General features: G+C 48.0%; 1 protein-coding gene across 3 annotated transcripts in view; it reads right to left on the bottom strand.

The window, feature by feature from the left end:
• CNKSR1 (connector enhancer of kinase suppressor of Ras 1) overlaps positions 1-14,498 on the bottom strand; it is a 40,564-nt gene that overhangs the window by 4,419 nt on the left and 21,647 nt on the right. For all 3 annotated transcript variants that reach the window (XM_015411639.1, XM_015411641.1, XM_015411642.1), the window contains 5 exons: positions 12,271-12,301; positions 11,943-12,115; positions 10,466-10,539; positions 3,314-3,385; positions 1,476-1,549 (listed from right to left, as the gene is read on the bottom strand). In XM_015411639.1, coding sequence (XP_015267125.1) covers positions 1,476-1,549; positions 3,314-3,385; positions 10,466-10,539; positions 11,943-12,115; positions 12,271-12,301 — 424 coding nt within the window. The remainder of the gene's footprint in view (positions 1-1,475; positions 1,550-3,313; positions 3,386-10,465; positions 10,540-11,942; positions 12,116-12,270; positions 12,302-14,498) is intronic.

The following is a 14,498-nucleotide window of genomic DNA, read 5'->3' as shown; positions in this document are numbered from 1 at the left end:
AGGAATGTGAACTCACATTCCAACTTCTTTCCATCATATATTGACCACGACAAACTCTAAGGGGAGAGGAAGGTACATTTTCTCTACTCCTTCCATAGGGGGCAACAGTAATTTCTGATACTATGTCTCACTGTGTCCCACAGCTCCAAAGTCACAAGGTGGATTTCAAAATCATGGGAACTAAAATTGAAGTGTTGCACCCTTTCAATTTCAATCTGTGATCTTAAACACACACACACACGGTTTGGATATCACAAAGGATTTCCATTTATGGAACACAACTCCCCTCCCCCCATGCAGCCCAAACGCTGCTCCCGGGGAACAGGCGCTTGGGGAAAAACAGAGGTTTGCCAGTGGGAGGGAGGAATTGGCAAAAATCACATACCCCCTCCACCTGTGGAAATCTTATGATAGATACAAGTAGAAGAGAAGAAGAAGAGATTGGATTTATACCCTGCCCTTCACTCAGAGTCCCAGAGCAGCTTACGATATCCTTTCCCTTCCCCTCCCCACAACAGACACCATATGAGGTAGGTGGGGCTGAGAGAGCTCTTTCGAGAACTGCTCTTGAGAGAACAGCTCTGAAAGAACTTGTGACTGACCCAAGGTCACACCATCACCAGCATGTGAAGGAGTGGGGTATCGGTTCTTTCAGATTAGAGTCCACACTCCTAACCACTAAACCAAACTGGCTTTCATTAAAAAAAAACTGTTTTTAATGCAGCAGAATAAACTAGAAACTTTTGTTTAGGAATGGAAGTTGAAGTAGTAACAGATTTTGCCAGGCATATCTTTGAGAAGCAGGCACTGCCTACCCTTGCTACAGAAAAAAAAAGGATCACCTGATGTCGATTGACACTACTGACAACATGTCGCCAACAATTAACAGCTTCAATTTTATTGCAAAATGAGTGGGTGGGGGCCACAGGAACTGAGGTTTGTTTTATTTTACAAAAAAAAGACAGTCAGTCCTGAACATGTTTGATTTGTAAATGGAAACAGAGAAAAAAATGTATATGCAGGAATCCTGCTAGATCTTGTATTGCAGCTGTAAATTGAACTCCAGATCCAGGCTGTTTGGCAAGACCTTCACTGGGAATGATGCCTCTAGGCCTGATTAAAACACAGTGAAGAATGATGTGCTAATAAGGTGATAGAGACCTAAAGTAGCAGAACAGACTGCACCACATCAGACTTCACCTTTGAATAATCCATTACATCAACCCCCTCATGCAACTAGAAAAGCTATTCAGCAGGGAGCAGGAGGGAGGGGTAGAATCAGCTTGCTGTGCTAGTGCTTTATCTGAAAATAATTTTTAATGGGGGGGGGAGCATTCCAAAATGCAGTCCTTCACCCACTCAGCATTCTAGCCCCCTTTATTTTCATGCATTTGTGAATCAGGTCTCAATCAGCTCGTAGCAACAAAGCATGAAGTGCTTGGCTCAATGAAATATATGCCCTCAAGAAAGCCTACCTTCTTGGTTATGTGGACCAGATTTAGCGATTGGCAGGTACTTCATCATTGATGTTATCAAACGACTAACCCACCTGGAAGAAAAAGAAACCCAGAACATTTTAGGTTGCCCAGGATTTCACACTTCAATTCACTCTCAATGTTTTCAATTTGGAGACAGGGACAGTGAAAGCAAGCCTCTACTCACACCCGATCCTCCCTGTTCTACAGTTTTTTTCTCTCCATCTCTGCCTGCATTGCTTCATACCTCCAAAACATAATCTTTTGGAATTTGACAGCGATGCGCACAAACCACTGATAACAGATACTCCCTGGATTTTTTTCAGCTCTTCTGCAAATTCCTCCCTTCTCTTTCACCACTTAAAATCCAACACCAAATATAGTTTACAAAACACAAATGAGAGAGGGGGAGGGGGTCCTCACGGTTCTTCACAAGACTGGGTGCCTAACTGGGGGCCTGGCTTTCCTTTGCTGATCTCAGCAGTGGTCCTTGGAAGCAGGAAAGCAGGGGAGACTCCCTTGGAACTGCGATTAGGCATAACAACAGCAGCTGGAATGTGCTGTTCTGCCCAGCAAAGCTGTATCTTTATTTATTTTATTTTATTTTCATACTTATACCCCGCCCTCCCCAGTGGGCTCAGGGCGGCTCACAGAGGCAAGAACAACTTGCCATGATAAAACAATATATACAAAACAGTTTAAAACATATACTACATATTAAAATATAATAACAGGTGCTCAAGCTCCCATTCATAATCTAAAAGATGGCGGATTGAATGTCCAAAGTCCCACGAAGACGGCAGGAGGATTCTTCGGTAGCAGATGTTTAATCAGGACCTTGGGGCGGTGGTGGTATAGTAGGGGTGGCGGCTCCTACTCGAAAGCCTGGCGGAAGAGCTGTGTCTTGCAGGCCCTGCGGAATTGCATGAGGTCCCGCAGGGCCCTGATCTCCCAGGGAGCTCATTCCACCAGGAAATCAGGTGACTTTGGCTAAGGAATGAAACACCATCGTTGTACACAATGCCTTCGTTCGTCTGTTTAAAAATCTTTAAGTGCCTGCCTTGCTCCCAAGCAACTCAGGATCCCATGCAGGAAACAATACTATAAGAACACCTGGATTAAAACAATTCAAACAGAATGAATAAATAAGTGCACTCTAAAACCGAGTTAGGAGCTGCGGTGTCTCAAGTGGTTAAGACGCTGAACTGCAGGCTGTGGAAGGTCGGTAGTTCAGCAGTTCGAGACCCGAGTGTGCCGCATGACGGAGTGAGCTCCCGTCTCTAGTTCCAGCTCCTGCCAACCTAGCAGTTCGAAAGCAAGAAATTGCAAGAAGATCAATAGGTACCACTTCGGTGGGAAGGTAACAGCGTTCCGTGTGCCTTGGTGTTTAGTCATGCCAGCCACATGACCACGGAAACATCTTCGGACAGCGCTGTCCCTTCGGCTTTGAAACAGCGATGAGCACCGCAACCCTAGAGTCAGACTCGACCGGCTTTCGAGCAAGGGAACCTTTACCTTTAAAACCAAGTTATGTCCTACTTTCAGGGTATTCCCCTTTTCTGCCCAGGCCGTAACAAAAGTTCTGCAGAATAATTCTGTTTTACAGCCTTGCTAGAAAGCCAGGAGGATCGAAGCCCTCCTGATTCCTTCTAAGAGGTTGTTTCACAAGCCTGGGCAGCCACTGAAAAAGCCTGAGGGCCGACCATTGTGGACAGAGGGCACACTGGAAGTAGAGCTTACTGGGAAGGAAGAAAGAGCCACATGGGAATGTGCAGGGTGAGGCAGCCTTGTAGGGTGGAACCCAGGACTACTTGAGCTGGTTCACTGTGATTACTTACATGCTTAGATCAGCCAGTGTTTCCGCTGCAAAGACGAAGGGCTTGTACTTCTCGTGTGTGAGCTGGAAAACACTAAACCAGAAAAAAAAAGTGAGAGGTTTCCCAGAATCCTTTGCTGCCAGGAGTTACTACAAAGTTTGGCTAGAATTCTGTATGCCTACAATGGTGTAATTGCAACGGGGAATGGAGATGAAGACTGTGGGGCGAGCGCAAGTACCGGGTCCGAACCTGAGAATCCCGTGCTTGATCCCGACCAGAAGGGAGACGATAAGACTATGGGCGCCAAGTCGAAGAAGCACATCCTCTTCAAACCCCCCAAAGGTCGGGACAGCCCTGACTGTTGGGAAGACCCACTGTGGTTAGCAAGCACACCTGGTTTCCGTGGGGCCCGTGGGCAATCGGACCGGGAAGGACAGAGAGTCTCCCGCACCTTCCACAATGACCCAGAGTTGGGCAAGCTGATGGAAGAATGGGAAGACGAGTCGGGAGGCGACAGGGACCAATGGGGCCTGCAAGCTGAGGTGAAACAGCTGAAAGAAGGGCTGCAGTTCCTGATCAAGAACCTCCCTAAGGTGGTGAAGGAGCTCATGGTCTCTGAAGACTCTGGTGAAGAGGCCGTGGCAGACGAGCTGGAGAGGCCCCCACCCAAAGGGAGAGGGGGTGACTCCGAGCAACAGCAACCTCAGGATGCCTTGGAGGCCACCTTCGATGGCAACCCGGGGAAGCTGGCTTTCTTTGCCATCCAGGTGCGGAAGATGCTCCGAGAATAGGGCCACACCTTTGCCTCCGATGAACAGTGCGTAGACTACGTGGGGTCAAGACTCCACGACCGAGTCGCAGACTGGTTTGTGGGGCTTTACAATGTCGCTGCCCCAGAGCTGCGGAATGTGGATGCTTTCATGCAAGCCTTATGCCACCAGTTTGAGGGCTCGCTTGAACTGGAAAAGGCCCGCACCCGCCTCCGGGGTCTACGCCGGAGGACTTGGTTGGTACAGGAGTACTCCAATGAGTTCAAAGCCACTGCTGCAAAGCTACAGGGGTGGCCAGAGGAGGTGCTGATTGAATTCTACCGGGCCGGGCTGAATACTGTTATTCTGGAGAAGGCTTTGGCCCAAGACAACCCCCTGATGCTGGGGGGATGGATCCAAGTGGCTTGCGAGGCTCAAAACTGGCACAACCTGGTGAAACTCTATCAATACCGAGCACCTGGCCAAGGTGCAGGGAGCCAAAAGGCGACTCAGGGCAGAGGGATGCTGCCCGGTGGGGATCGGGAGCATCATTTGTGGAAAGGTCTGTGTCTTTGGTGCGGGAAGGCTGGGCATTTCGTGGCAGAGTGCACAAGACTCCAAAGCAAGGAGAGGAAGCACCGTGAGGATTACAAGGAGAATAAACCAAAGTCATCAGGGAGGAGGTCAAAGTCTCCCAAGGCCCTGAAAGCTGGGGAGTTCAAAACCTTCAAAAGCATTTCGTCTAGTGACTCCGAGCAGCCCCAGAGGGTGGGAAAAGGCCAGGACCTGTTGTGAAGGGCACCAACCAACAGGTCCGCAAGTCCCCAGCATGAAAATTGGTGAGACCCTCTTCTTCCCTTGTCTTTGTGACTGTCACCATGCTTAATCCCGAGGAGGGGACCCATATCCAAGTACAGGTCCTCATGGACTCTGGGTGCACAAGAGACCTAATAAGTCCCAGCTTGGTTATGGAGTTGGGGGTGAAGGTGCACAAATTAAAAGAACCGGTAGTGTTTACACAAATGGACGGCACTCCCATGCAACCGTGCCAGTAATTGCACAGTCCAATTGCAGGTGGGGGAGTCAGAGCATTAAGAACTGAGATCATTATTTGTGCACCCATCAATGCAATTCCCCATGGTGCTGGGCAGTCCGTGGCTGCAAGCCCATGACCCCTACATGCAGTGGAGTGCGGGGACCCTCACCTTCCTAGACCCCAGATGTAAGGAACACTTGTGGCACTTGGAGTGGGGGTGGGAACCCCACCCTGCACCTGAACATGTTTGTTTGGTGAGAGAGGAAATGAATGATATTCCCCTATAGAGACTTGGCCAGGGTGTTTGAGGAGGGGGAGGTGGATGAGCTACCTCCCCACCATAAGACTGACTGTGTGGCTGAAGTACTGCCAGGCCATAAGATGCCCAAAGGAAAGTTATATGCTATGAGCCCCACGGAGAAGGAGGAACTGTGGAGGTTCATAGACAAAAATCTGGACCGGTGGTTCATTAGACCCGCGACCTCCCCTTTCACTGCGCCAGTTTTGTTCCAGAAAAAGAAGGATGGGGGCCAAAGGCTATGCACAGACTATAGAGGTTTGAATGCAGTTTCCATGTCCAACGCCTACCCCCTCCCTCTCATTAAAGATTTGCTGGCTGAGGCTTCTCGGGAAAAAATATTCACTAAGCTGGATTTATGAGATGCCTACTTCAGAGTGCACATAAGAGAGGGTTATGAGTAGAAGATTCCGTTCAACACCCCGCTGGGACAGTTTGAGTATTTGGTCATGTTGTTTGGATTAGCCGGGGCCCCAGGGGTGTTTATGAACTTGATCAAAGAAGTTTTGCACAAGCATTTGTTCAAAGGGGTGGTTGTTTACCTAGATGACGTGTTAATATATTCACAAGACAAGGAGTCACATGTAAAGCTAGTGAGAGAAGTCCTTAAAGCACTGTATGAGAACCACCTCTAGGCTAAGCTGTCCAAGTGTGAGTTCCACAAGGAGGAAATTGACTTTCTAGGGTACTGCATCACAAGGGAGGGATTGGGGATGGATCCCAAGAAAATACAAGATGTAGCGGGGTGGGAACCCCCACGCACCAGGAGGCAATTACAATCCTTCCTTGGATTCGTGAATTTCTTCTGCCCTTTCATCCAGAATTTTGCCCAAGTTACTCTCCCAATGACAGACTAAGGAAAGTCCTGGAGAGTAAGAAGGGTGGTTATAAATTAGAATGGTTCCCAGAGTGCCAGCAAGCTTTTGAAATGCTGAAAACCTTATTTACATCAGAGCCTATACTCCACCACCCAGATGAAACTAAGCCATTGTCCAGATGGACACCTCAGACATGGCGATGGGGGGGGGGGCTATATTACAAAGGGGCCCAGATGAGAAATTACACCCACTCACCTATGTTTCAAAGAAGTCCTCCAGTGTAGAGAGGCACTGGGCTGTTTGGGACAAGGAGGCAGCAGCCATTAAGTTGGCTTTGACTACTTGGAGACATTGGCTGGAGGGGCCCCAGGATCCTTTTGAAGTGTGGACCGACCATAAAAATGTAGACGCATTGAAAAGCCCTCGGCGCCTGACTACAAAACAGTTGCACTGGGCAGAGTTCTTCTCTAAGTTTCGTTTCACCCTCAAACACCTCCCAGGGAATCCAACTTCCTGACTGACGCCCTATCCCACCTACTGCAGCATGCCAGTCCATGTGATGAGGTCATAGACACTATGTTCACGCCCACCCAGTTGGGAGGGGCGGTTGTGACTCGAGCCCAGGCAAAAGTGGTGTGTGTGTGTGCACTTACTCCACGCAAGATTTGGAAGCCATAAAGAAAGAGGGCACACTGATCCAATGGGACCTGGGTTAATGGGGATAAACTATTTGTACATGAATCACTAAGGGGGAAGTTCTCTCGATGGGACATGATAGCAAACTGTTGGGACATTTTGGATACTTGAAAACCCTGCATCTGATTCAAAGGCAGTTTTGGTGGCTTCGCATGCAAGGAATCATTTCAAAGTACGTGGGATCGTGCTGGACTTGCCTCACGAGCAAACGCGGGGGGGGGGGAGGTGCCAGTCCTGCTTCAACCTTTAGAGACTCCAGAGCGACCATGGTCGGTAATATCCATGGACTTTATTACAGACCTACCCCCCCCAGTCAAGGGAAGATGGTGATCTGGGTGGTAGTGGACTTGTTCTCAAAACAGGCATACTTCATCTCATGCAAGCAGGTGCCCACCGCCAAACAGTTGGCCCAGATGTTTGTGCAACACATTGTGAAATTACATGCTTCACCCTTCAAAATAATTCCCAACAGGGGTTCACAGTTTGTTGCCAAGTTTTGGAGGGAATTATTGAAGGTCCTAGGGGTGGAACTGTCAGCTAAGGCTGCCATGTAATGGCATGTGTGGGTTGCTGTCCACCTCTCTCACTCGCCCTCCCTACTTCTTTACGTCTTGAGCTGTTATCATAGTAGTGTCCTTGAAGCTGTGTATTGCCTGCTCCTAGCTTCCCGCTGGGAATGTAACCGTTGCTTTTTGCCCGCGTTCCCAGGTGCTTTTCATTGGCCTTCCCGTGTCAGGGGGTCTTGTATGAAGGGGGTATATCTGGGGTTCCTTTCACTATCCCTCCATTCCTGACACAGAGGTTCATGGTGTCTTAAGTACTCGCTCTCAATAAACAAACTTCTGAAGGAACGTTGTTGGGTGTGATTGACTGAAGCCCCTGACAGGAACAAGGGTTAAGAAGTGTCACCCCAAAACTGATGGCCAGACCGAGCGCACCAATCAGGTCCTGGAACAATTCTTCAGATGTTTCATTAACTATCGACAGGATGATTGGGTGCAGCTGTTGCCTTTTGCGGAGTATAGCTACAATAATTCAGTGCATAGCTCCACTGGAATGTCTCCCTTTAAGGCGGTCCATGGTTATGAAGGGGGGGGCCTCTATCTATGCTGAACTTTGATGAACCTATAACTGGAGAAGATCACGCATGGTGGTCCATACTGCATATAATGAAATTACAGGGAAAAATTTAGTAGAGGCAGTAACCAAATTAAGGAATGGAAATGTTTGAACTGTGATATTATGTTTTGAAGCAGAGAGGTAGAATGTAATCCATAAAGTAAGTTAGAGTTAATATGAAAGTATGTTAGTATATAGAGTAAGAGTTAGTAGATAGGATAAGTGGGAATAATAATAATGGAAAATAGATAATATGAATGGAATAGTTAAAGCCAAGGGCATAGCAAGGAGGGGAAGGGTGTGCCCCCCCCAAGACCTCCGATAAGATGGAGGAGGGTTTCCTCCTGTTGCAGAGGCTCCCTCTGCAGCACCCAGTTTCGGAGGCAACCCTGTTCAACTTTCCGTTATAGGTATGGAAGAAGATAGACTATAAGTATAAAATAAGGATGTACGGAGGGAATCCAGCAAAAGAAGTATAGAAGTTTTGAATAACTTAAAGAAGAATGTAATAATGTTTAGATCATGAATTAGAGGAAGTTGTACGGCGGTTTGGACAAGCGGATAAAGAAAGGGAATAAGATAATGAGGATAGAGAGTACTTATATGCTTTCAATGTTTAATTTGATTCTTAGAAAGAGGAGAATATGAAAAATGAAGTGTTAAGATATGCATTAAAATATCTGGATATATATATACACACTTAATAAAGTTATCTATTAAAAAAAAGCACCTCTGAGGGGTGCAGCCAGGGAAAAAACTGGGGTGGAAATACATTGGTCCTTTTAAAGTGACTCGTGTGATTAATAAGGTGACTGACTGTAGAGGTTGAATTCCCTAAAAATCTGTGTCACGTGCATCCTGTGTTTCATTTTAGTCTGCGGAAGATAGATCCTGGACCCTCGCCCTGGACTCATCATTGTCCTGCTCCTCCTACTCTCATGGTTGAAGGAGAACCCCACCAGGAGGTGGGGACTATCTTGGACTCTAGGTTAAAACGGGGGCGTGTGTTCTACCTAATTAAGTGGAGAGACTTTGGGCCAGAACATAATGAATGGGTTGAGAGCACAAACATCAAGGCCTCTTCCCTTATCTGTGCTTTCCATAAATGTAACCCTCACAAGCCGGGTGGTTGAGGAGGCTTTGGGTGGGGGGGGCAGAATGTCAAGCTTTAGTTTTGTTTCATTTGGTTCCACTTCACTGCTTGCCATAGTTATGGGGGAGGGAATTCCTGAGGGGGGTGCACGGGTGTTTAGAGTGGATGCTTTTAGAAGCCATAACTTTTCCTCAAAGCTGTGCCCCAATGCTGGTTCCCAAGGGAGCTGGCCTTGGAGTCGTCTCTCCCAGGCTAGGATGTAGATAAAGCACCGTATATCTGTCAGGGTTGCCATAGTGACCTAGGGGCTGACTGATGACGTATGTGTGAGATGTGGGGTGTAGTTTGTATATTACCTGTAATAGAGGATTTTTCATGCCTTTTGTTAGTTTTGACACAGAGCCTGTTTCCTGAAGTAAGCATATCTCAATAAACTACCACTACTTAAGTGTTTGTGGAGAGTGTCTTAACTGGGAGATCTGACAGTGTGCCAAGGGCCCAAAAATGGGCAAGGCAGCTAACCTAGGAACCTGAAAGCCTCTAGCCTGATTTCTGAGCCCCTCGTCAATGGCATTTGGAAGCACCACGGGGATGAACTAGGGACAGACTTACATGTGTATGCCCCACATTATGTATTTATACCCCACTTTTCTCCACCAATGGGGACCCAAAGCAGCTTACAACATCATTTTCCCTTCTCAGTTCTATCCCTACAACCAGGGCTATTTTTGGGCAGGAACGCACAGGAACGGAGTTCCGGCTGGCTCCTGAGTTGGCCACGCCCAGCAAGAACTCATTAGCATAATAGGCCACACCCAATAGCAGAAACCTATTAGGATTGGCTACATTAGGGGTGTGTGGCCTAACATGCAAAGGAGTTCCTGCTCCAAAAAAAGTTCTGGGTTTTGACAACAAACAAGGTGAACAGAATAAGAAGGGAAAGGTGGGTGTGGCTGGATGACTACACTTCTGGTAACATGGGTGTGTGGCCTAATGTGCTAATGAGCGGTGCTGTCAGGGTGTGGCTTAATATGCTAATGAGTTTCTAATGTTGGGTGTGGCCTATTATGCTAATGGGTTCCTGCTGGGCTTTTTCTACAAAAAGAGCCCTGCCTACAACAATAACTCCGTGAGGTAGGTTAGCTTGAGAGTGTGTGACTGGCTCACGGTCACCCAGTGAGCTCCTATGGCAGAGTGCAGGGATTCAAACCTGGGTCCTCCGGATCCTAGTGCAACACTATTTCACCATAGTACTCCAGCCATTTATGTTCTCATGAGCAAGCCCCATGTATTCATTTTCCTGGGACAGCCACTCCTCTGACTGAGATCTTGAACTCTGCGTTGCAATCCCAAGCAATACTTACTATTTCTTTTTCTGCTCTTTGGTGCTCTCCAGCTTGTAGGCTGACACATTGATCAGGCCTACGGCCTTCTCGTCCTAGAGTGGGAGGGAGGATGAGAATGGGAGGAGGGAAAAACAGAGCAGCATTTCACACACAACAATCAGTTCAGCTTGGGGCCATGTGTACTGGGGTGCTCTGGAATGCTACCAAGTCTGTACAGACAGGAAAAACAGGAAGCAGCTTCAGGAATCCCCAAGATATTATAACCTGTTTTCTGCTCTTGGCAGAGAGGACCTGCACACCATCCCAGATCTTCTTGGTAGCAACAAAACACAGGGCTGGAGAGGCAGACAAAAGGTATGGACGGCTTCAAAAGGGAATTAGATAAGCATATGGAGCAGAGGTCCATCAGTGGCTATTAGCCACAAGGTATAGATAGGGACTCTGAGGCAAGTGATGCTCTGTCATCTTGGTGCTTGGGGGGTCAACAGTGGGAGGGTTTCTAATGTCCTGGCCCCACTGGTGGACCTCCTGATGGCACCTGGTATTTCTGGCCACTGTGTGATACAGAGTGTTGGACTGGGTGGGCCTTTGGCCTGATCCAACATTGATCCAACATTGGCATCTCTTATGTTCTTATGTATGTTTATCTACCAGAATTGCTCTTCATTGCCAGGAAAAACAGCATCCCAATAAAACAATGTTTGTTCAAACATGTATTGGATAGCTGAAAGCCACTGTGGTGTAGGGATTGGGACGAGGACCAGAGAGGCCAAGAGACCATCATGCTCCCATCTTAATGAGGAGCTGTGGTTCATTGGCGAACACCTGCCTGGCATGCAGAAGGTCAATCCCTGCTCAATCCCTGGCTCCTCCAGATCAGATAACAGGTGATGTGAAAACACTCTGCCTGAGACCCTGGAGACTCACTGCTGGTCAGAGCAGACAATACTGACTCTGATAGATCAGAACTCTGACTTCAGTTGCCCGATCGGCCATGAAAATTCTACCAACATTTGCATGAGCTGTAACACTGGCTCCTGCATAGCCATCAGCAACTCCCCCGCCATCAGTATACCCTCCCAAAGAATGTTACGCTTGGCTGATAAGAACCTGCTGGTGGCCCCTGGCCCAAGAGATATCCGGCTGTCCTCAACCAGGTCCAGGGCATTTTCGGCCCTGGCTCCATCCTGGTGGACATCTCTGCCGAATAACATCTGTGCCCTGTGGGACTTAATGCAGCTCTGCAAAGCATGCAAGGCAGAAATGTTCTGCCAGGTGTTTGGTTGAGGGCAGCACCTCTATTCCTCCTGCCTCCCCCTCCCCCCCATGAGGCAGTGGCATATTTTCTAGCAGTTTCATTGCCATCTCACTGGATATAGGTTACCTTTTTTACTATATTATAATCTGGATTTTAAATACGATTTTATTATGTACAGAAGGGCAGTTTTATAAATAGAACTTAATAATTAATTAATTAATTAATTAATAAACTCACATTGGGGTTGCTGTACCAATAGAGGGCCTGTCCTTTCAGCACAAACCAGAACCGCTTCCATTTCTGGGCCATGAAGCCCACATGGTCTTTCTTCTTCAGAAGCCAACCGTCACAGTCCACCTGCCCCAGATCCTGACAAGAGATCCGCCGTCGGCTCAGACGGGTAGCCATTCCTGATCCAAAACAAACAGGTAAGATGAATAAGCACGTCGCAGTTTGGTACAAAAGCAAGCTCCTTGAGCAAGTTTTCATTCTTCAACAAACACACTATTAAAAAAGTTCTTAACCCCTCCCCCCCTAAGTGAGGGGCAAACAACGTTCCACTTACCTTTTTGCTTCCGTCGATATTCAGTGCTGCCCTGAAGGTATTGGTCAGGGACAAAGAAACACAGGATTAGAGGTTAACCTAAGTAGCAATTCAGTGCCAGAGCAAGTAGTTCAGTGCCAGAGCAATTCAGTGCCAGAGCAAGTAGTTCAGTGCCAGAGCAATTCAGTGCCAGAGCAAGTAGTTCAGTGCCAGAGCAATTCAGTGCCAGAGCAAGTAGTTCAAACAGGCTCTGTGTCAAAAAAAAATCCCACTGGGATAGGCTACGTAGCACCCCTCCCCAAATCACCATGCTTTAAGACAGGGATGCCCGACTTTTTTGAGCTGGTGGGCACCTTTGGGATTCTGACACATAGTGGTGGGCACAACCACAAAACAGCCACTATGGAAGGCGACGGCAACCATAAAATGGTCACCACAGGAGGTGGGGCAATACATAAACACACAGGAATCCCCAAGTACAGAGGACAATAGGAGTGAGAAAGAGAATACAACCAACATTGTTGTGATAGCGGCTGTCAAAACAACATTGTTCCAGTTTGGCCCATAGAGATCTGATTCGTTGTGCAATCAGAAGCCTTGGTGGGTGGGAGCCCCCCCCCCCGGTCCAACTCACTTTCTCAAAACGCCTAGCAGCAGGCACCAGGAAAGGTGCTGGCGGGTGCCAGGGTGCCTGTGGGTACCATGTTGGAGGCCCCTGCTTTAATGCACACCAATGAGGTCAGCTTTGGGTAATCACAAATAATTATATTTAGTTATTAAATGGTAGAGTTTAAAATGCTATCGACAGTGGGCCAGAGTATGCACTCCCTGGACCCAACTTGCCCGCCCTGCAGCCACACGGCAGCTGCAGGAAGCTGCTTTCTAAAGGACCACAAGGGGCCTGATTCAGCTCAAGATGATGGCACGGAGGGTGAAGAAGAAGTGGCTGCCTCCCCTCCCCCACAGTTCTCCCAAGCTGGAATAGCCAGGGGGAGTTATTTACCCCATTTGGGAGCTATATAGGGAACCCAGACCCCGCTCATCAAAAAATGTAATTTGCAGTCCAGCCCACTTTCTCATAGGAGCTGCGGTGGCTCAAGTGGTTAAGACGCTGAACTGCAGGCTGTGGAAGGTCGGTAGTTCAGCAGTTCGAGACCCGGGTGCCGCATGACAGAGTGAGCTCCCGTCTCTAGTTCCAGCTCCTGCCAACCTAGCAGTTCGAAAGCAAGAAATTGCAAGTAGATAAATAGGTACCACTTCGGTGGGAAGGTAACAGCGTTCCGTGCGCTTTGGTGTTTAGTCATGCCAGCCACATGACCACGGAAACGTCTTCGGACAGCGCTGGCTCTTCGGCTTTGAAACGGAGATGAGCACCGCAACCCTAGAGTCGGACTCGACTGGCTTTCGAGCAAGGGAACCTTTACCTTTACCACTTTCTCATGCTTGTGGTTAGGGAAGCTTCTGACACTCACAGGCAAAGTGGCATAGTGGCCTAAAACAGTTAGTTGCGCAGGGGAGTGGAAAACCTGTAGACCAGTTTTGGTGAGGGAAGGAGATATAGTTCACTTGGCTGGGATTAAAAAAACACAAAGGGAACAGCTGGGGATGGGGAAGAAGCCCCAGAAGGCTGACGGGGGAGAAAGAGCAGAGCTGGCAACAGACTGAGAAACTGAAGGAAGGACAGATGGGGGGACTGAGGAAATAGGCAGAGATGAACGGGAATTGTGGGAGGGTGGGGCTCATCAGAGAGGGGGTGGCTCTGAACTGGCATCATAGCACTTAGGAGGGGCTGTGAGCTATCGGGGCGGGGGATGGGAAAGCAGAATGCTGAGAGAACTGGTCAAGAAGCAGGGAGACTGAACAAAGTGCCTCATATTGGCAATGCCCTGGAAAAGCATGAATGTGGTGGTATGATGCAATGTTGAAGGAAGGAAATGTAAAGGAGACAAAATAGGACTGTGAAAACTTATGCCAATTTTAGTTTTACCCCCCCCCCCCATGCCATTGTGCCTAATGGCACAAAAGAGTCATGGCTTATATAGTTATAAACCGTTAGGACAAACAGATCCTGATATAAACACAACGGCAATACAAAGACCACAAAAAGCCAGAAAAACTTTGCTGCCAGGAAGGATGCCAAGATGGTAAAGCAGCTATAAATAATCTAAATTAATTAAGAGTAAGAACATAATTCACAGCACTAGTGTAGAAGCACCCACCAAAAAAAAGGCAAAAACAGAAGAAGCAGT

This window comes from Gekko japonicus, unplaced genomic scaffold (genome assembly GCF_001447785.1).
Source record: "Gekko japonicus isolate JY-2015 unplaced genomic scaffold, Gekko_japonicus_V1.1 scaffold62, whole genome shotgun sequence".
Classification (NCBI taxonomy): domain Eukaryota; kingdom Metazoa; phylum Chordata; class Lepidosauria; order Squamata; family Gekkonidae; genus Gekko; species Gekko japonicus.
Note: the sequence above shows the minus strand (reverse complement) of the source record. Positions and strands in the feature narration are given on the sequence as shown.